Source organism: Pteropus medius, unplaced genomic scaffold (genome assembly GCF_902729225.1).
Source record: "Pteropus medius unplaced genomic scaffold, Ma_sr-lr_union100, whole genome shotgun sequence".
Lineage (NCBI taxonomy): Eukaryota > Metazoa > Chordata > Mammalia > Chiroptera > Pteropodidae > Pteropus > Pteropus medius.
The window spans coordinates 5,392,907-5,414,659 of record NW_024356335.1 but is presented as its reverse complement, the minus strand read 5'-3'; the positions used below and the strand labels follow the sequence as shown (position 1 = coordinate 5,414,659).

The 21,753-nt window shown below is 55.5% G+C and overlaps 1 protein-coding gene across 1 annotated transcript in view; it reads right to left on the bottom strand.

The window, feature by feature from the left end:
* Positions 1 to 1,402: 1,402 nt before the first annotated feature.
* Positions 1,403 to 21,753, bottom strand: part of NCS1 (neuronal calcium sensor 1) — a 44,682-nt gene continuing 24,331 nt past the window's right edge. Inside the window, exons 3-8 of the mRNA XM_039861364.1 lie at positions 15,982 to 16,120; positions 14,711 to 14,789; positions 13,347 to 13,435; positions 12,901 to 12,978; positions 10,921 to 11,037; positions 1,403 to 5,066 (exon numbers count right to left, since the gene is read on the bottom strand). Coding sequence (XP_039717298.1) covers positions 10,939 to 11,037; positions 12,901 to 12,978; positions 13,347 to 13,435; positions 14,711 to 14,789; positions 15,982 to 16,120 — 484 coding nt within the window. The 3' untranslated portion in view covers positions 1,403 to 5,066; positions 10,921 to 10,938. The remainder of the gene's footprint in view (positions 5,067 to 10,920; positions 11,038 to 12,900; positions 12,979 to 13,346; positions 13,436 to 14,710; positions 14,790 to 15,981; positions 16,121 to 21,753) is intronic.

The following is a 21,753-nucleotide window of genomic DNA, read 5'->3' as shown; positions in this document are numbered from 1 at the left end:
AGAAGCCTCACTAGGATCCCACGCTCCGGACCAAGGGGGACCTTGGCAGAGGGCAGCCATGCCGACTGCCAGGTCCCGGGGTGCCTTTCTGAGAGCTCCCCAGGACCTACTCACATACCCACCTCCCCTCCCGAGGCACCCCTCCCTGGGGTAAGCGACAAATCTCCGGGTTATCAGTGCCTGGCTTGTCACGTGTGCGAGTCACATCCAGGAGAATGACTAAGCTTGAACCCGGGGCGCACAGAGGCAGGACTCATCTTTAGGACCCAACTAACTGGAGCTCCCCCAAGGGTTCTCAAAGTGTGGTCCCCAGACCGGCAGCATCAGCGACTCTGGCGGTGAGGCCGGCCACCTGGGTTTTGAGGAGCCTACGGGAAACACTGATACACACTCGGTCTGAGAGCCACTAGTCTAAGCCAGTTGTGTTCCAACCTTTTTAAACCTTTAGAAAAACCTTTGAGAGACCCCGCTTAGACAAAACAGGCAGGAAGGGAGATGCTGGGCGTGATGCGTGGCTTGGGGGCTCTCCCTACCCCATTCCTGGCCTCCCAGAAACACCTTGAAATTTCCCGTTCAGTCATTGTGCCAAATTCTCTGTGCACATTACTCCTCTTGGGGAAACTGGGCAGACAACACCCAAAGCAAGAGAAAAGGCGTCACGGGAGGAAGAAGAAACCTAAAAGGAAATGAAGAAGAACGGAAACAGACAAAGCAACAGGTCCACACGAGGGAGGCAAGGACAGTCAGGAAGCTTGTTTAATTGGCGTGACGTGGATGACGTACAGAGGAGCGAGGAGCACAAGGAGGCCTGGGCATGCTGCTGGCCGCTGTCCACCCCAGGCCCTCGCCCTGCCCCTGCCGCACCAGCAGATTCAGACAGGACAGCACCCCAAAAAGAGGCTCAGAGCGGGCTGGGGAGGCCAACAGGAAGAAAACAACCACAGACAGGAAGCACTGCCGTTTGTTTTGTTTTGTTTTGTTTTGTTTTGGTAGGAGTTGCCCTAATTCCTTTTCAAATTTGCAGGCTACCTGTGGGGACACCATGGCAATTCAGACCCCTGCATTGGCCTTTCACCTCCTCAAGGTGCGCTCACGTCTACTCCCCAAAACACCTCTGCGAAGTGGGCTGAGCCGAGACTCTCATTTTCATCCAAGGGACGGAGAAACTGAGTCCCACTGAGCAGAAGTGACTTGCTCAGAGCCCCGGGGAAAGCTGGTCACTGAGTCAGACTGGGAGCGTGTGGCCCTCCCTGGGGTCTTGGGCCACTGCACAGGCAAAGGCAAAATGACCGTGTGTAGCCAGGCGGGCGGCGGGGAGGAGGCTGCATTCTGCGTTTGTCCCGGTCCTGGGGGGGCAGACAGAGCCTGAGCCTAGATGCCAAGACAGAGATGGGACCAGCTGTTTATTCAACAAAAGCCTTTTATTCATTCAAAAATCAACCATTGGGTTTATTCTGCAGATATTAAAAAAAGTGGGGAGGGGGCAAGGCTTCTGTCACAGTGCCCTTATGGTAATGAACTTGCTATCCCTGGGGTCACCTGGAAGGGGGCATCTGGAACACACATTCAATAATGTGGGGCTGGAGGCCCAGGGTCTGGGTGACATCTTAGCCCTCTGCTCACCTCCCCACCTGCAGCCTCCCTCCCTCCGGAATTGCCACCCAATGGGCCAGTTGGGGCCCCCACGTGTCTTTGCAGCTCAGCGCCACCAGGGGGCGCACCCGTGCTCCCTTGCATCCCTTAGAAGCTGCCTCTGCGGTGGGAACAGGGCCGCGCTCTGCTTGGCTACATGGGGCTTTTTTCCAGAGGGAGGCTGCGTCTCCCCCGGGAACCCAGGGACCCCTATCTCTCACCTTACCCCCACACACAGAAGAAACAATGTCCCCGAAAGCCCAGGTGTGCCAGTCTAGGAAGCTGGCTGTCAAACTGAGAAGCATTGCAGGGGGAGAGGGACACGTTCATTTGCACTGACGTCACTCTAAACGTTGCCTGGTTAAGCACTGGAAACTGGCGACATTCTCCTAAGTATGGTCAACACAGAGTGGGGAGCAGCTGCCGTGAGCAAGGCAGGGCTGCTGCAGACAGCTGCCCGAGGCTGCACCCTGCTCCCGGGCCCCAGGGGCCAGGGTCGGCAGGGAGACTGAGTCTGGCTTCCAGACGGCCTGGAGTCCCCAGAGAGCAGCATCTCAGGGGGCTGGGCCTCTGGTGGAAAAGGGTGCTTGGGAGAGAGGCCCACAGGCTCCCCTGGGTCCCAAGGGTGCCACGGCTAGAGGCCTGGTGAGAGGACAGAACGGACCCTGCCTGGCGACCTCGGGCACAAATGGCCGGTGTCCTTGGGCTACCAAGAGGAAGGGTGGCCCTCTGGCAGCTCTGAGCTGTCTCGGGCGTAGACCCAAGGTGCATCTGAGGACATGTGTCCCCGACCCCACCTATTAAGGCCGAAAGCCACAACCAGGCTCCAAACCTAAAGGCTGACCCATCTCCCTAGAAGGTGGGAGAAAGGCCTGGCAAACAGACGTCTTGGAATGGATGCCTCAGCTGGCATGGTCCACATGCGTAACCCTGGATAAGGCTCAGCCTTGGTCCCTTTCCTGCGACGCCTCCAGGACAGGCTGCACACAGCATCCTTCCCGCTAGACCAGAGAAGTGATCGAGGCTCAGGCAGGGGCCGGAGAAGCAATCTGACCTGGCAAGGGCCCCTCCCTTCTGAGCCCACATGGCCAAGTTCATCTCCTACTCTTAGGTCCTAGGTCAAAACCAGGCGAAGGAGCCGCAGGACTTGGTGGAGTCCCGGGCCTCCTGGGCTCAGTGGCCTGAGCAGGTGACCGCAGGGGCCTAAAGGAGCCCAGCCTTCAAGGTTACCTGTGAACAGGGACCTCATGCTCCTGTCCGTGCAGGACCTGGGGGGCTTCTGCTAATGCCAGAAGGGTGAGCTTGGGAGTTGGCTGAGCACTGGACGTGCGCCCTGGCAGAGCTGTGCTCGTGGAGGGCATTCTCTGGCGGAGGGGCTGCTGTCTGAGGATTAATCAGCAGAAGCTCTGGCCTCCTAAGGAAGTGTGAAGTGGAGACCAAGGACAATTCAAAGTGGGAACCGAGGCCCAGCTTTTCTGCTCTGAGGGCTGGGGTAAGCGGGGAGATGACAGGCTGCTGGCTTTGCAAAGCAGCAGCAGGAATTCGAGACTCAGGCCTGGCCCTATGCAGTCTGGGAGGCTGCTCCTCATCCCAGAAGCCTTGTCGGGGTGAGGACTAGCTCTGGGCCAAAGAGACAGCTGAAGAGTCCAGGAGGGACCAAGAAGCACGGCAGGAAGGAACAGGTGTGCCATCTGACCCCACACACCACAACCAGTGGTTGCCGTGTCCCTGAAGACTTGTGCCAAGAGACAAAATAGTGACTCACACCCTCTCTGTGTCTGCTGGGGTCTGGGACGCTTAGCCACAGGCCACAGAATCACCAAGTGCAGGAATTACACAGTCAGCATAGAAGAAGCCTTCCAGATCAATCAGCCTCCTGGCTCTGCCACGGGGTAGCTGGGGCCTGGAAAGGGTGGGGAGGGGGGTGAGCCCCAAATCTCAGAGCCAGGGCCAGCCTTGGGCTGACTTTCCTGGTGGCAGTTCTGGGGCCGCTCTGTCTTGGGAGCAAGGAGAGCTAAAGCTTCCTGTGAGCACGTGAGCCACAGCCCCGAAAAGAGGCCAATGCCTGACAAGACGGCTTGTACTCCTCTCCCCGTGACTCCCCTAGCATTTAGGCTAAGAGGGGCAGAGAAGGAGGCCATGTGGCTACTGGACCAGGCAGACAGGAAGGCAGGAAAGCAGAGCGGGAGAGGACCGAGAGACCATCTTCCAAACCTGCCAAGGAGGGAGAAGGAGTCCTCACTTCTCACTTACTTGCCAAGATGCCCCTCTCCCTTCCTTTCGTACTCTTTCCTTACGTACCCCACCCCCTTCCTGGCTCTCGGTCCCAGGACGAGCCCCTCCATTCTCCACGCTGCCACAAACACCGAAGCAGGAGCCAAGAAACCAAAGGATGTCCCCCGTTTGTCCTCAGAAAAGGTGCGATGGACTCAGAGGACGGACGGGAGGGATGCGGACGGGGAGCAGAGGAACGGGGTTCAGGAAGGCGGCATTCGGGCTGGAGGGAACAGTGCATTAGCCGGTTCAGAAGCCTACCTTTCCCCTTTCCAAAGATCAAGCACGGTATCTGAGAGAAAAAAAACGAAGTTGTTTTGGCTTCTTGGCCGCTACCGGCCGCCATCGTCCCAAGCGCGTGGGCAGGTGGGCGAAGGCTGCACGTGTAAACGACAGGCCCTGCGTCCGGGAGCTTCGGACACAGAGGCAGCAGCAACAGTTAACGACCAATAAATAAAAGGTACCAGTTATATATGTATATATAAAAAAACAAAACAAAACCTCACTTTCCCCACGAAAAGCACAATACTGTTATCACAAAAATCATCATCATCCTAATCGATGCCCCTGGCCTCGCAGGCGGTTTGCTGCTTAAGGATGGGATGACAAATAACGTGAATCAGGCAGCCCCTCCCCCCCAAACCCCCCAGCCCCCCCGCGGTCAGGTCGTGACATCCGTGGCCTCTCAGCGACTGAAGGACGAGGCAGAGTTCTCTAAGGTCCCCAAGGCCTTCTTCCCATCTGTCAGTCCGAATCTTCTAGAACAGAAGGTAGTTTTTTTTGTTTTTTTGTTTTTGTTTTCAATGTCTATTTGAAATAAAAAAAAAAAACAAAAAACAAAAAACGAAGCACACAGGCAGGAGAGCGGGAGGGACCGAGGCTGCCTGCAAAGCAGCTGAGGCCTTGGTTTTGCAGAGAGGGCTGAAGCCTTTTCCGTCTCGTGTTGTTGTTTTCCAGACAAGCAGAGGTTGTTGGCGACTGGAGCCAGTGGCTTCGGGCGGTGGGTGGGTGCGGGGCAGGGGGGCCGAGGGCCGGGCCTCGCGGTTCCAGGGCAGCCTGGCTGGGTGTGGATGCGGAGAAAGGCTGGGTGGACGTGGGAGGGCGGCGTCAGGGCTGAGGTGGCCTCATGGCACGGGAGGAGGCGCCTGGTTCCCAGGCATCTGGAAGATACAAGGCAGTGAGGCGGGCTCAGAGCTGGCTGCTGGGGACACGCACGCACACGGAGCTGGCGGCAGAGGCGACGAGAGCACAAGGCGGGGTGGCACATCCGACGTCCTAAAACCATGCAGCCCTCTGACCCACTGGGTGCTTCGTGTTTATCCTTAGGAAACAGATAACACGTGTCCTGTAGAATCACCTGTCACGGCGAGACTGACAGGGAGGAAGGCCAGCGTCCACGCTCAGGGGACTGGCTGCGGAGAGGGGGACAGAGCCATAAGATGACATTTATGGTTTGCAAGCATTAAGAACGAGCCGTTCGGCGGCCAAGAAGGACATGAGAAGATGCTCGGCGGCATTAGTCGCCAGAAAAGCACAAATCACAACCACGATGAGACGCCACTTCACGTCCCCTAAGATGGCTATCATCGAAAAACCGGACAAGGACAAATTTTGGCCAGGGTGTGGAGAAAGTAGACCCCTCGTCCATTGCTGCCGGGAATTTCAAATGGGGCGGCTGCTGCGGGACAGAGTTTGGCGGTTCCTCCATGTTAAAGCTTAGAGTTAACCACATGCCCTAGCAATTCCGCCCCAAGTATGTCCCCCCAAAAATGGAAGATAGGGACTCACACAGATCCACGGTCACCAGTGTGCACAGCGGCAAGATTCACGATGGCCAAAAGGTGGAAACAAGCCAGGTGTCCATCAACAGATGATGGACGAACAACACGTGGTCCAGCCACACGGTGGAATATTACTCAGCCATGAAAAGGAAGATGCTCACACGCTATGACATGAAAGAACCTTGAAAACATCATGCTGAGTGAAAGGAGCCAGACGCAGAGGGCCACACAGCACAGGCTCGCATTTGTATAAACTGTACAGAAGAGGCGAATTCAAAGGGACAGAAAGCACGTGAGTACTTGCCCGGGGCTCGGGGACAAATTGCTTAATGGGTATGGAGTTAGATTTCGGAGGGATGCAAATATTTTAGAACTAGATAGAGATGGTGGTGACACCACACTGTGGACGTACTAAGTGCCACTGAATTGTCCACTAAAATGGTTAATTTTAAGTCATGTGAATTTCACCTCAATATATTTTTTAAAAGCAGCAGCATAGAGACAGTCACATCCGTGCCACCCGCAGCTCCGCATTCATGTTAAATCGAACGTGCCTGTCTCCATCCTTTGGAGGAGGTGTCTGACCCACGGGGGCCATCTTCCTGATTTGTGTGAGACAGCCTGAAAACATTATCTGGGCCAGTCGGGGCTTTGTGGAGGTGGCTCTGGAGGAGCACCAGAACTGGGGGGACCATCATGGTGCAGGTGTGACAGGGGACAGAGGACAGGAATAGCCGCCCAGAGAGAGGCGAGCGTGCCCCAAGGGAGAGGCCTGTGTCCTCCAGCCTTCCGAGTCCCCGTGCCAACCCCAGGAGGCTTGGCTGAGTCGCATCCTTCGACTTCTGCATCGATCTGTGAACACTAGTGATTTGCAGTACTGTATCTGCTGATTAAAGCTGCAAACATGAGGAAACTCATCAAATGCACTTAAATCCAGAATTCCTAATCTAGATACATAGAATTTTTTTTTAAACTTCACCACTAAACAATGTTAGAAATCCAACCTATTTTGAAAACTGGTAAATAAAGAGAAAGAACCAAGTATCTATCCTGCCTTTCCTACTAAAAACTAGAACTCGAGGTAACCAAATAGTTGACATGGAGAAGTGTGCCTTTGTGGGGACCGATCCAGCTAATGGCGAAGAAGCAAAGGCAGCATAGGAAGTCACCATTCTATACCACCTGCAAACGAATGAATGAATTGCAGCGGTGACCATCAATGGCTGCTGCCATCGCCAGACATCAGGTGCTGTCTGGTGGATCACACTGAATGCCCAGCAAGGCTAGAGGTCTAATTGCCCATTTCCAGGAAGAACAAGGAAGAACGTGTTAGCGATACCACGGGATGCAGTCAGCCAAGCCCGCACTGCAGAAGCTCTACAGAATGTGTTTCTGGACAAATAGCAAGGAAAAAAAAAAAGAAAAGAAAAGAAAAAGAAGGAAGGGGAAAATTTATAGACTAAAATCAACTTAAGAGACCTATCGACCAATTGTAACATGTGGACTTTGTTCGGATTCTGATTCCAATAGACGAAGTGAAAAAATGTCGGGAGATCACAAGGAACTGGAGCACCAATTGAAGACTGGACTAGTAAGGAGTTAATATTGTTTTTTTGGTCTTACGGATTTTTTAAAGAGTCATTCTTCTATAAACACGTTTTGAAATATTTATGCATGAATGATATGATGTCTTGAATTTGCTTCAAAATAACCCAGTGTGGGGGTGTGTGTGGGAGGGTAGCGATGGTACAGGACTGTCTGTGAATCGGTGATTGTGAAGATGGGTGGTGGGCACACGTGTTACGCTATTCTCTCTACCCTTGCGGGTGAATGTTGCCATAATAAAAAATTTTTTAATCCACCCCAAAATGTCCAACCACGTAGGGGTCCCACCTCACTGGCTTAGCTGTACAATAGAATATTACGCAGCTTTAAAAATGATGGTCTCAAACATTTGCTGACGTAGAAGATACGCATGATCTCGGTTCCTGAATAACTCTGAATCCTACGACAGTAATTTATCTAAGAATCATGACACGGCAGGACTCGGAGGAGGCGAATAAATCATAAAAAATGGTAGAACACAAATTGGATATAATTACTACCTAGTAGGCTCTAGGGAAAGGCTTCGGAAAAGAGGAGGGTGATTATGGAGAAGAGCTACAGAAAGGTGGATCTTGTCCCTCTGAAAAGCTTGCCGTGGAAATAAAGTTACACCTTCTCGTCGACGTGTTACTGGTGAGCAGATAGATGTCTACACAAATCGTGTTAAAGAAAGCCAGTGTGGGCACAAGACGTGAACTCTAAGCCAGCCAGGGTAAAACACTGAAAATCTCTTTTCTTAGTGTCGAGTCTCCAAAAGAAAAAAATAAATGTTTCCTATAAGTTGTTTGTCTAAAAAAAAAAAAACCAAAACAAAACACAAAAAACACCCCCAACAACATATGGTTATGAGCTCATTGTTGCTGAGGGAAAAAACAATAAGGCGATTCAAAAATAACGGCACACTTTAAACAAATTAATTACACCGTATGACTTTTTTGGGGGGCACACGGCAAGAACCCACGTTCGTACCACTTCTTCCCATTGCCTGGAGGGAAGAAAGCGGTTGTCACGTGACAGTTGCCATTGAGACCCCTGGTGGCAATTCACAAAAGGGGACTCTGAAAAATTAGACGATGGACCAGTATGCCCTGTGGATCTCAGAGCTGCAAACGGAAATAACTGTGATCTTTCCTTTACAAATTGGTTTGATTATATGTGACCCAGTTACTGACTGTTACGTTTTTGTAATTGTTCAATACTTTTTGAATCGCTCTGGGCATAAATAGTCACAGGTTTTTTAAAATAAACTTTTTATTGAGGTTTTCTTTTTAGAAATATTTTCCAAAGCCCTTTCATGAAAAAGGATTTATTGTGTAAAATAATAATAACAGAAGCTTCAGAACAGTGTAGGCCTCCTAAATAAAATACCAGCAAATCAAATCTGATGATCTCTAAAAACACATCATATCATGACTAAGTGGAATTTTTCCTAGGAATGCAAGGGCGGCTTAGCATTCAAAAATGAGCGTAATTCATCATATTATCAACAAAAAAGGGAAAAGAATCATATGAGCTTCTCGATAGATACGTGAATTCATGATTTTTTTAAACAACTAACTTTTAGCAAGCTAGAAAACAAGAAAGATCTCTGAATCTTATCAACTGTATTTACAAACACCTATAGCAAACATCCTAACTAATGTTAAATTTTTGAAAGCTTTCCCCAAAGACCAAAAGGGAAACATTCGAGAAGGCTCACCTTCACTACTCTTATGTGACATTGCACGGGAGGACCCAACCTCCAGGAAGCAGGAACGAGAACAATTGGCAGAAGGACAGGAAAGGAAGAAATATAATGTAGGCGATCCAAATGAATCAAAGATGGACTCTTAAATTTAAAATGAACTTAGCAGGATCATAAATATACATAATGAATAAACAAAACCGACTGAATTTCTATCAGCCAGAAATAAGTGGAAAATATAATTTTAAAATGACTATTGATAATAACATCAAAAACATCGACTATGTAAGAATAAATCTATCCAAAGATGTGAAAAACCTTTTAGCTGAAAGCAATATATTATAGAGAATAAAATGATGCCACCTGAATCGATAAAATAGAAAGATATACCATTTTCATGGATTGGAACACTCAACATTATAAAGATGCCAATTCTCCCCCAAATTAACCTGCAGATTCAACGCATTCCCAATCAAAATCCCAGCATGTGTGTCTATATGTAGACATGTGCAAGTTGGCTCTAAACTTTACATAAAAATGCAGATAGCCTAAAGTAGTCAGACCTTCTTGAAAAAGCAGCGATGGCCATCACCTCCGAAGATTAGGTTATAAAAAGACTGGGGCTTTCGTCTCGGGCTCGCCCTCTCCCTGCCTCCTGGAAAGCTCACCCTGAGGGAAGTCACCAACCACGTTGCCAGGCAGCCCCGTGCCAAGGTCCACATGGTGAGGGGTCTGAGCTGCCAAACCAAATGGGTGAGCATGGACGTGGGTCACCCCCAGCCAAGCCTTCAGATGAAACTGCAGCCCTGGCCGGCAGCTGAGGATTACCCCAGTTTGTCTGAGTCTGAGCGGTTTCCCAGCACAGGGGACTTTCAGTGCTCTATCTGGGACATTCCTGGGCAAACTGGGATGGTTGGTCACCCTACTGAGGATTTGATGGCATCCTAATGAGAGACCTTGAGCCAAGGCACCCAGCCGAGATGCACCCAAAGCCCTGCCGTTGGCCCTCATCGGCTGTCATTTCAAGAGAACTCAGGGTGCAGCAATAGATAACCAATACCGCACTTCGCTACGGGAGATATCACAATGGATGATGCACACAAGACAGGTGCCCAACTTTCGTGCTTGGTAGAGAAAGGCACATAAATTACATCGAGCTGTCACTACATGCCCGCCCAAAAGACAGAGAATGGCCAACGCTGGCAACGGTGTGGGGGAGCAGCTGGAACTCCCGGGCACCGCCAGTGGGAGTCTGGAGCGTCCCACCACTTTGGAAACCGGTCACGTCTACAGAAGCTGAATGGACACATACCCTGTGTCACAGTAAGTCTCCTCTCAGACAAACACCAACAGAATGCACCATCTGTCCAGCAGAAGACATGCTCGAGAGCGTTCATGGCTGGATGGGATCGTGGGGCGGCCATTCGGTCCCTGCCCCAAGCCAGCACGGAGGACATTGACAGGGAAGAGGCAGAACAGAGGTAAGAGAGGACAAGAAAGAGAAAAGGAAGACAAAGATGTCTACCAGCCACCGAGGCCCTGGGGGCAGGTTACTATTCTCCACGTACAGCAAACGTGACCGGACTGAAAAAGAAGCCATGCGAGCGAGTGATCGAGGCAGCCAGGAGCTCAGCTTCGGCCACGCAGAGAAGGGACGAGAAACTCCTGCTCCCGGTCCTGGCTGAGAACTGTGATTTTCTAAGCGTTTTCAATCCCGGGAAACTCAGATTCAAGCAAACTCTCGGGCTGAATCGGGGTGAATCAAAAGGACAAAGTAGAGGGGTTCTGGCTGACCTGAAGGCCCTGCCTCCTAGGCCGCCCCCCAAAGCGAGGCCCCCACTGGGATGACCCCAACTTGGGCAGGTATGTATCTGCCAACCCTAAGTATCCTGTAGATGGGTTCCCCCGTCCCCCCACCCCAGGCCCCAAGGTCCCTGGACTCACCCCAGCTCTGGGCCTAGACTATACCAGCCCGTCATAGAGGGACAGAGCCTGCACGATGGAAGGGTCCGCCTTGGACCCCTCCTGGAACTCTTGCAATGTCAGCTTGCCGTCGGCGTTCTGTAAGCAGAGAGAGGCGGTTAAGGCAGAGGGACAAGCAGCCCCCTGGCCCCTGGCCCAGGACCGGTCCCAAGAAAGCTTCTGAAGGCGGCTCAGGAGGAGGGCAGGGCAGCTCACGAGGCGAGACGACGGACCAGACACTTCGTGGCCGGGTGACCTGGGCACGCGACCCACCTCTCTGAACCCCTGTCCCTCGTCCAGAAAGTGGAGACAGTTGCACAGCTTCCTCGGGCGCTCCAGCTGCGCGAAGCGCTTGGCAAGCGGGAGGCGCCCATAACTCCCGAGTTATCACTGCAATTAATTCTCTAAATGGTGGTTGATCCCAAGGGCTTGGAGCCTAATGCGTGTCTTGGGGGTCATCCTGGGAAGGGCATTTAAACGGTTTCTGGAGCATTTAAATGGAGCCCGGGAGACGTGGGAGGAGGTGAGCAGAGCTCACGCTAAGGGACTTCAGAGGGCTCCCAGGGGAGAGCTGGTCTGGGCCAGAACCCTTCGCCTGGAGCAGCCAGAGCAAAAGAAAAAGGCCTTGGGCACCCCCCACGCCTCCCACCCCCAGGGGGGAAAGCGTGACAAGGGGTCCAACCAATTCAGCAGGCCGCCCTCCTGGCTCACCTGCCGCGTGCCCCCCCAAGCCAAGTGCATGCACTTGACCTCATAGGGTCCTCACGGCCACCCTCAGAAGAGGTGATGCTCTTATCCCCCTTTTACTGACGAGGACACTGAGTCTGGGTCACCTACCCAGGGTCCCACGGCTGGTGAGCGGGGAAGCCAGCACCCACACCCAGTCTGACTCCAGGGTGGCCTTGGTTTCCCAGAATGAGTGACGTATGAATCGGGAGATTTCAGGAGTGCGTGGCCTTGAACCAGCGCACGAGAAAGCGAGTGTCCTCGCTGTACCCTCTGGACGCATCGTGTGGTTTTTACAAGAGACCAGCGTCGCGGAGCCCATGTGTGTCTGGACCTCTGACGGCTCCCTTTTTCGGTTAGGGAAGGATGGCCTCGGGCTCAAAGCTTCCAGGGCCAGTGCCTGTATCCAGCCAGAATGTCGTCGTCGCCCCAACGTCACTGTAATTCGTATTCTTTTACGTAAGCCGAGCGATACTGTGTTTCCTTAGCTCCCTGGCATCAAACTCCCATTTGAAACAAAGTTATTCCAGGTTAAAGAAAGTCTGTTAGGGAGGGTTTCCTAACCTGGGGTCTGTGGATGGGATTAAGCAGGTCTGTGAACTTGGGGAAGAAATGAGGTCTTTCTTTTCACTAACCTCTAACTGAAATTTAGCTTTTCCCGTCACTGATGAACCAGGTGACGATCCCCAACAGAACCGGCAATACCTGTGACATTGTCAACCGTGGGAATCACGGGTACTTTCATGACATATCATGGCTGCTGCGGGCATCACATACCCGTATCACCGCGTTGAAAACGTGGGGTGGTTACACCCAACGCTGTAGCTTCTTTAACGCGTTCATAAAGAAACTCCTGTAACACCACAGCACAGATTCTTTTAAAAAATATTGTGATAGCTATACTCTGAAACACTTAGCTTCCTTTTTGATCCTGTGGATTTATTTGATGCCCTTAAAACAATCATTCTGAGAAGTTCATACACCTCAGAAAGCCAAAGGGGTCCAAGGAAAAAATTGAAAAAGGTTAAGAATCTTCGTTGAGAAATAGGAAGTGTTATTAGGCCAACTTACTGACAACTCTGGATGTTGGACAGGGATGGCTGCCGGCTGGACCAGTGGTCCACAGGTGGTCAGTGGCATTTATGGGAGAGGTGAGGGGTCTCCGCTCTCCGCCAGCCGGGACGCAGGCCACGCCCCCCGCCCCCCGCCCGAGGCCCAGCTCCATCCGAGTCTCACCTTGTCCATCATGGCGAAGATGCGGTCCACTCTCTTCTCAGGCGTGTTCTCCTCCTCGGGGAGCTCCACGGTGTTGCCCTGCCAGGAAGGTCAAGGTCAGGGCTGGGCTCCTCCTGGCTTCGGGCTCTTGGCCAAAATTTGCCCTCCAGACCTGGGCCGGTTCCAGATGAGGACCGCCCAGCTCTCTCGCTCCCAATGCCTGGCCGTCTCTGCCATTCTATTCTGGAACATGCCACCTGCCCCAGCTCTGCTACCACCCCAGCCCCCACCTGCCTCCCAAGATGGAGATGTGCAGAGTGACCCCAGGCAGGAGCCCTCACTCGGCCATCTCTCAGCCCAGGCACTAGAGAGCGGCTGCAGGGAGGTGGTTCCCCCTGGTCAGGCCGGGTCACTAAACTGGTTTCCCCTCTCACCACTCCCTACCCCATGGGACCCGGGCCTCTCACCACCATCTGGTAAATGGCGTCCACAATATCCAGCATCTCGTTCCTGGTGATGTAGCCGTCGTTATCCAAGTCATAGAGCTTGAAGGCCCCTGCAATCAACCAGCCAGGGCGGAGTCACCCGGGCCCCCTCCCTCCGCCCTCTGCATCTCAGTCTGCAGTCGGAATCTACAGCCCACCACCGATGCAGTCCCCAAATATTCACATGAGGACGGACCGGGACGGACACACACGCACACGCACGCACGCGCCATTTCAACCAGGATTATGAAAAAAAAACCTAAAAGTGAGAAGGGGCATCGGTGAGAGCCACGGCCTCGGAGGCTGCAGGTGAGGGAGGGAGGACCTGGGTCCAGGAGGAACCCCAGGCCGCCCCCTCCCTTCCCGGCTCCCGCCTCTGCCGCCTCTCAGCCCCTCCCACGTCCACAGTGACTGACTGTCTCCCTATGGTGGACTAAGAAAATGAAACAACACGCCCAGCGGAGGGCGGAGGTTTTGCATGAATAAAATCCTCTTTTACTCCTAAAAAAAAAAGAAAGAAAGAAAGAAAAGAAAAGAAATGCAAGCCACCGCCACAAACATCCCCGTGAGCCCTGAGTTCTGGCCCGGCCGGCTCAGTCTTCTCTCCGGCTCCCCTGTCGGGCGCCCCAGGTCCAGCAAGGGCCTGCACGGTCCCCCCGCTGTGTGCTTCTCTCGTCCCTCGCTCCTCAGGGCCTCGCACACGCTGTTCCCCTGCCCGGAGCCCCCTTCCCTCCTTCCCTCCTGCTCCGGCCTGCTCCCCGCCCACGCGTCACAGGGTTCCTGCCTGGGGTTCGGCTCCTGCCGGCTCACACCTCCCTCTTCCTGTGTCAGTCGCAGCTTTATGGGATTTCAAAAAAAATAATGTCCCCACAGTAGACTGACAGGCAGGAGAGCAGGTGCCTGTCTGTCTGATTCGCCCGTGGATGCCTGGCCTCCGGCCCCGCATAGACACATGGCCCTGTGCGGTCAGTATCTGCTGGGCGAACAAGTGAATGAATGAGGTCAGTCATCGTCAAAACAGCGACTTTCTCAGTGGTGGCCCCAGCATGGGCCCCAGGCTATGGGTCTTGTAACTCCGGGCTGCACTGCCTGTGGTCCCATGTCCACACCTGCTGAACGTCCCCTTGGCTCCTGCCCCACCTGTCCACTCTGCCTAAGTGAGCTGTGCTCCTCCCCTCACGGCCACACTCCGGGACCCGCCCCGACCTGGAAAGGCAGAACACCTGTGCCACCATCTCAGCGCTGCACAGCTGGCCTGGCCCTGTTCTTCGGCCGCCCTCTGGCCTGGGACCACCCAGCGGGACCACCCAGCGGCCGCCTGACGGAGCCCGGTGCACAGGACTTACACCGCAGTTTCTCGTCCAGGGTTCCCCTCGAGGTCACCGACAGCGCCTGGATGAACTCGGAGAACTCAATCCGCCCGTCCTGGCAGGAGAGAGAGGGGTGGGGGTGGCCTCCGTCAGCGCCGGGCCACCTGGTCAGGCCAAACCTTGGGCAGGTGGTGACGATGGGCAGCAGCAGGCGCCAGACACCCGAGAGGAGAGGGCGGGAGTGAAGGGGTGAGGGGTAGCAAGACGAATGGGGAGGGGAAGGGAGTAGGGTTAGAAATGGGGCAGGTGGGGCGGGAGGGGCAGAAAGAAGGGGCGAGGCTCCAGGAAGAACCCTGTGCCACATCTGATGAGAGAAGGAGCCAGGAGACACCGCCAACGCACCGCCCTCCTCTAGCGGGAGACGCCCGGAAAGCCCCGCGCTCCCCAGGGCCGAGAACCACCGGCTCAGAGGCTCCGGAAGAGGGCGGGGCTCTAGCCCGTTTAATCCCGCCTTTTTAGTTTTGCAAGCAAAGAAACTGAGGCCTGGAGAGGGCAGAGCTCTCCCCAGGGCCAGGCAGGGTGACTGTCAGCCTGGGGGCACCTGGGAAGAAAGCCAGGCCAGGACTGGACTGCGGATGCCCCACGGTGGACACGCCAACGGTCGGCACCGCTGTCACCAGGAAGGGACACAGGCTGCAAACACAGATGAGCCTTGAAAACATGATGCTCAGCGAAAGAAGCCAGGACTGAAAGATCCCATATCGTCTGATTCTCAGAACCTCAGTTTCCTCGTCTGCAAAACGGGTGGCCGTAAGGCCTCGCCAAAAATAAGTCACACAAAGGGCTCGGCACACAGGACACGTTCGGTAAATGCAAGTCGTGATTATAAATCCTGTTATCGTCCCTGGAGGCATCTGCATTTGGTGCTTGTAAGAAGAAGGTGAAAGTAAACGTGTGTGCATAAACACGTGTGGTGCATGTGTATGCATGTGCAAGTTCATGCATCATGCATCACATACATGCACATGTGTTTGTGTGCGCCTTGAGTGCAAGTGTGGTCATGTATGTACATGCCCGTGCGTGCATTTGTGCATGGTATGTGTGTGCGCATCTGTGTGCATGTCTGTGTGAGTGTGCGTGCATTTTCGTGCATGTGTACGTGTGCGTGCGTGTGACTGTGTGCACGTGTGTGTTCCTTCTCCAGGAGGGAACATCAGCAGGAGAGAGTGGGCGTGGAGATGCTGCAGGTGCCCCCAGGAGCTGAGCAGGCTGCTGCAGGAGGAAGGGGACTAGGGTCTCCGACTCACCTTGTTTTCGTCAAAGACGTTAAAAACAAATGTGGCGAACTTGGTGGGGTCCCCAAATGGGAAGAACTGCTTGTAGATCTTCTGGAAGCCAGCTGCGTCCAGCTGCCCGCTGGGGCAGTCCTTGATGAAGCCTTTGTACCTGAGGTAGCAGACCGAGTGAGGGGGGGCGGGTGAGATGGCATTGTCACCTACCTGCCAGGAGCTCCTGCCCAGGGCCCTGAAGGCTGTGAATCGCTGCCCAAAGAGACAGTGCTACACGGGTGTCGTGGGCACAGACCTGGACATCATAGGCCTGAGCTCACTCCACCTCTGCCTCTCGCTAGCTATATGACCTGGGACAGGTGATTGCACCTCTCTGAGCCTCATCTGTACAAGGGGGCTCAGTGGCTGTTGGTGCCGGGGATGCTGGTGGGCAGAGCCACCATATGGGGCCAGCAGTTGGCTCCTCCCACATGCCTGCACCCCCAATATGCACACACACCCACCCTAGCTTCAGTTCTCAGGAACTGTGTAAACAGACGATGGAGGGGACCCCACTTTGTTCCAGCTGGACTTGTCCACCCTGCATTCCCAGTGTCCAGCACAAGACCTTCCAGATGCCCGGCTGATGGCGGCACGGTTTGCCGCTCAGATCCCAGCTCTGCCACCTGCTGGCTCTGCAACCTCGGGCAAGTGCCCTGGCCTCTCTGAGCCTGGGTCTCCCCATCTATAAACAGGGACAGTTTACCACACCCATTTTGTCAGGCTCGAGTGGGACAGTACACGTCGCATACGTGGCACAGGCTAGAGATAACGACTCCCCAACACAAAGGGAAGCCGGCGAGAGGACTGGCTACTGCCAGCTGCAGCCGTGACCCCCGGGCCGCTCTGTGCCGGGACCTCGGCAAACCTCTCTCCTGGAACAACGCCCATGACAGCCCTGTGACCGCGGAACTACAGCGAAGCCCACTGTCAGGTGAGGACACTGAGGCTCAGAGAGGGAGGGTTTGCAAGGGGATCAAAGGTGAAGAGCCGGGATGCTCAGAGCCACTGGGTCGCTGAAGACTTTCCCATCTGCCCCAGAGCTCCTCACTGTAACCGGGACCCGTGCCGAGATGGCACACTCCCGCCTCACGTGCAAGGAGAGGATTCTGGGAGTGAACTTAACGCTGCTGGCAGTGCCATGGCTAGGGTCCACAGACAGAGGGAGGCTACAAAGAAGCCACCGCTCCCCACCCACTAGAGCACAGTCTGGGAGCCTGGGATGGGCACCAAATACACCGGGACCCGAAGGGACGTGCAGGGCACCTCAGGAGGGAGCCTCAGGATCCTCCAGCCTAAATGACGAAAGTCCGTTGTCAAAAAGAAACAAGACAAGACTCCCGCTCACATGTCCGCTGTTCCTTAGGGCTGAGGGGTGCCGGGGTGCGACTTCCTCTTGGGGCCCGGCTGGAGTGGGCATACCACCGTCCCGACCGCCCCCAGCAAACACAAGGTCGGGAAAGAGACCAGGCCTTTGTGCCCCTCCTCGCCCTCCCCCTGGGCACCAGGGAGGCGGGTCCCAGCTCAGTAACCAGAGTCTGTCTCACCGTCCACCTGGACCGTTGTAACAGCCACACGACAGCCCGGGTCAGGCACTGAGCTCTGAGCTTTGTGGACGGCTGCTCACGCAGCTGCCACCTCGGCCCTGCACAGCGGGTCCAGCGATCCCATTTCACAGATGGAGGTGCCGAGGCACAGGTCAGGTGCCCCTCCCACAGCAGGTCCCTCCACGTCCCCCGCTTCAAGCCTTCTTCCCGGCTGGGGACGCAGAGCTCACATCTTCATACCTGGGCCAGCCCAGGGCCAAGCCTTTCGGGGCCAAGACCTGGCCCATGACCCCAGGCCTCCAGACCAGGATGAGGCACTGGGCAGGAGGAGGGGACCCGCCTGGCGCCAGGACGCAGCGATCCACGTGGGGGGCACACTCCACTGTCACCAGATGGCCCTGGATGCCGGGAGAGGGCCCATTATGTCCCCCGTGCTCCCTCAGAGCTCACTTCTCCACAGGGGCTGTGTGTTACTGAGGGATTCTAAAAGACTGAAAACATAAAGAAAAAACAAAAGGTGCCCGAAGGCCTCTCCAGGACAGTCCCTGTGGGTGGCTCACGGGGTGGTCCCTCCGAGGGGAGCCGAGAGCTCAGCAGCACAGCAGCAGTGGGCGCTGACGGCTCCCACTGCAGCGGGCTGGCGGTGGGGTGCGGTACTAGTGGGGGGCGGGTGGGTGCAGGGAGCCGGCCCCAGAGGCTGTCACCGTCACAGTGAAACCCCAGTCTCCTTAGATGCCAGTAGCAGGGGCCCCATGAACCCCCACGAACCCCCACGAGGCAAGCCCGGCCTCCTCTTGACAACCACTCCCATATTTCACACCCGGCCACACTTTCTAGAACGTGCCATGCCATGTCCGACCTCCAGACCTTTGTAGTTGCAGGTCCCCTCCCTGTAAAACACATCTTCCTCCTCTTTATGTGGCTAATCAGGCTAATCCGCTCACCCGCCATGTGCCTGGCTTGGATGTTGCTTCTTCCAGAAAGTCACCCCGGCCACCCAGACTGAGGTCACATGGCTCCTGCACTCCCATATCCCTGGCACGTCCCCCACCATGTTTGCCTTCAGGCTGTGTCCCCCACCTGACACCACGGTGCCCCCATGCCCGGCAAGGGGTCTGGCATGTGATGGGGGTTCAGCAAACGTTTGTCCAGTGAGCTGAAGGAATGAATGAACAAATGAATGAATGAACAAACTGCCAGGCAGGGACAGAGACAGCCGAGCCCTGGGGACCCTGGTCAGGACGCAGAGCTCCTGGCGGATGGTGAGAACCACCACTGCTGGGCTCCCCATCTCCACAGCTTGTTGGGGAGCTGGGGGCCCAGAGAGGGAGCGAGACTGGCCCAAGGTCGCTCCACAAGTCAGCTGCAGAAACAGGGCTCCTGCCTCCCAGGCTCCCCTACCCCGCCCACCCCTCGGGGAGCTGGGCCGCACTGCCCCACTGCCAACTCACGGGTAACACACCTGCCACCCTGTTGTTCATCGTCAGAAGGTGGGGGGCACCCTGCCTCGCTGGAGCAGAGATGGGGCAGGTCTGAGCTGTCTCAGACACCCCAGTGGCTTCTGGGGCCCCCAATTTTCCCTGCGAGTCATCACAGCTCTGAGGCCAGGATTTGATGCCTCATGCGGCCCCATCCTGAGGTGCAGCCCAGCCCCCACTGGCTGGCTGTGTCTGGACACCCCACACCAGGCACACACCCCGCGCGGGCACCTACGGGAGCTGCTGTCTCATAATGAAGTTCATGCCCAGAAATTTCTTCCCCAGGATGTCTGAGAGATGTGTCTGCATCCCCGCCCAGGCCAGGCCCCAACAGGCCAGGCTCCCTCCCTCTGCCTCCCCCCGCCCCGCCCTCCCTCCTTCAGACTTCCTGCCGCCAGGAGCCAGCGCTTCTGCCCCTGGCTCCTCTGCCAGGAGTGGGAGCCCAGGACGCGCTGGCCCATGCTCCGGTCCTGGCCCTGCCCGTCTGTCTCGCTGTGAGAAGGGCCCTCAGCAAACCCCTTCCCCACCGTGTCCCCCAATTTCCCTGCTGGAAGAATACCTGGTTGAGACTAGATCAGGGTCCCTCCACCCAGCACCACTGACGCTGGGCCTGGATGTTTCTCAGTGGTGGGGCCCGGCCGGCGCGTTGTAGGGTGTATAGCAGCGTCCCTGGCGAGGCCAGCAGCACCCACCCAAAGTCGTGACAACCAAAAGTGTCCCCAGACATTGCCAAATATCGCCTGGGGACAGAACCACTGCAGTTGAGAACCACTGGATTCAGTGATCTCTGGGGACACCCACACTTGGGGGGCGTCTACCACAGGTGTCTGTCTGTGAGCTTGGGGGGCGTCCACCACAGGTGTCTGTGAGCTTGGGGGGGTGCCTACCACAGGTGTCTGTGAGGCTGAGTAACAGGTGCCATCAGGGACCTACTGAGAGCCTGACACGGGGCTCTGTGCTTCCCAGGCGTGATTTCCCTGAATCGCCCCAGAAGGCGAGGACGGCTACACTCTGCACAGATGGGGAAACTGAGGCAGAGGACGGCTAAGTCCCCTCCTGGCTCAGGGCCCCCACGTGGCTATTTCTCCTGCTCGGCCCACTCTTTGCCTCCTCCTCACCCAGCTGACTCCTGCGTACCCTTTCCTTCTCGTGCATCTCCCTCAGAGGAGCCCCCGGCACCCCAGACCCAGTCACGCTTCTGCACACGCACTCACGGCATCGTGTCCCCAGACTGGGCCTTGGGGGTGCCTTGCGCATCTGTGCCTGGGGAGCCGTATGACCTGGGGGATGATGGACAAGTGAGTTCACAGCATGGTCCCTGGAGAAAGAGACTGCATCTCCTAGTTCACCCCTGAACCCACACGGCCCCCCACTGTGCATGGCACACAGTAGGTGCTCAGTAAATGTCAAACAGAATCACAGAACTAGCAAATGGGGTGGCCAGAACTGGAGTGCCTGCCGCCACCTCTGTGTCCGGTGCCGGCTGGGGAGTGAGGAACGGGCTCCGGCGCCCTCCCAGTCTCGCTGGCGGCCCAGAGTCGCCAGCCGGGGCCCGAAGCCCTCGGTGGGGCTGCTTTCTCAGAAGCTACTGCTTGATTCTGGACCCACGGTGGAAGCAACAGTAGTCCTGACTTCGTCGCTGGCACGGGTCGGGCCTGGGAGCGGGGGACACGCACAAAAAGTGTCCTGTTGTCGCAATGCACACTGCTGACTGGTAACTTGGGGTGACCAGCGTGGTCAGGACTCCAAGGTGGGATCTCGGGACCCAGCCCCAGAATCTCCAGGCACCGCAGAGGACGAACGGCCCGAGGGCGTCCGCCACCGTGACAAGCCACCCATGAGGGCACCCACTTCAGACAGGTGCTTCAAGCGTGCAGTAGAAAGGCGTGGGGAAGGGTTGCTTTTATATTATTACTATTATTATTATTATTATTACTATTATTATTATTACTACTACTACTACTACTATTATTATTAATCTCCATGCTTCACTGATTGCAGTGAGCATGCAGGAATTCTGTAATATGAAAAATGAGTTTAATTTTTTTAAAGTTTAAAAAAATGAAAAAGAAGGACTTAGGCTTCTGAATCAGACCTGGCTTGATCCCAGCACCGACCTTGACCTGTGCGTGACCCTGGGCAGGTGCCTTCCCCTTTCTAAGCCTCCGTTTCCTCATCTGTGAGGTGGGAACCAATACGGCACCTGCTTTTCAGGCCTGAGTGAGCCTTGACAAAGGGCAGCAGCATTGTGGACAATAAAAACGTCCTGCACACCTGCCCCATGTCCAGCCCCCGGCCTAGGACCTCCCCCCGCACACTGGAGCCCCAGATGCCATGGACAGCCCACTCCCCCTCCACTACACCCTCTGGAGGCCCCAGCTCCGGCCCCAGGGAGCCCTTCCTGATAGCTGACCTCCCGGTACACAGCAGGCCTTTCGAGGATGTGCCAGAACCCCGCAATCCCCCCTACTCCGCCCAAGCACTCAGCCCGAGGCATTTACACGGTGATCGCCCCTCACACTACCTTGCTCAGGAGCAGGGGGTCTTAATCTTTGGGGACCAGAGACTCCTTGGGGAGTTGGGGAAGCTGCAGAACCGGGCGTGGGAAAGGGCGCAGTGGGGAAGGGAGCTCCGGGCGTTTGCTCCCCGGCGCGTGAGCAGGGTCTCTGGTGTGGCTGACTGTGTGCAGGGACCAGCGGGCAGGGTCTCTGGTGTGGCTGACTGTG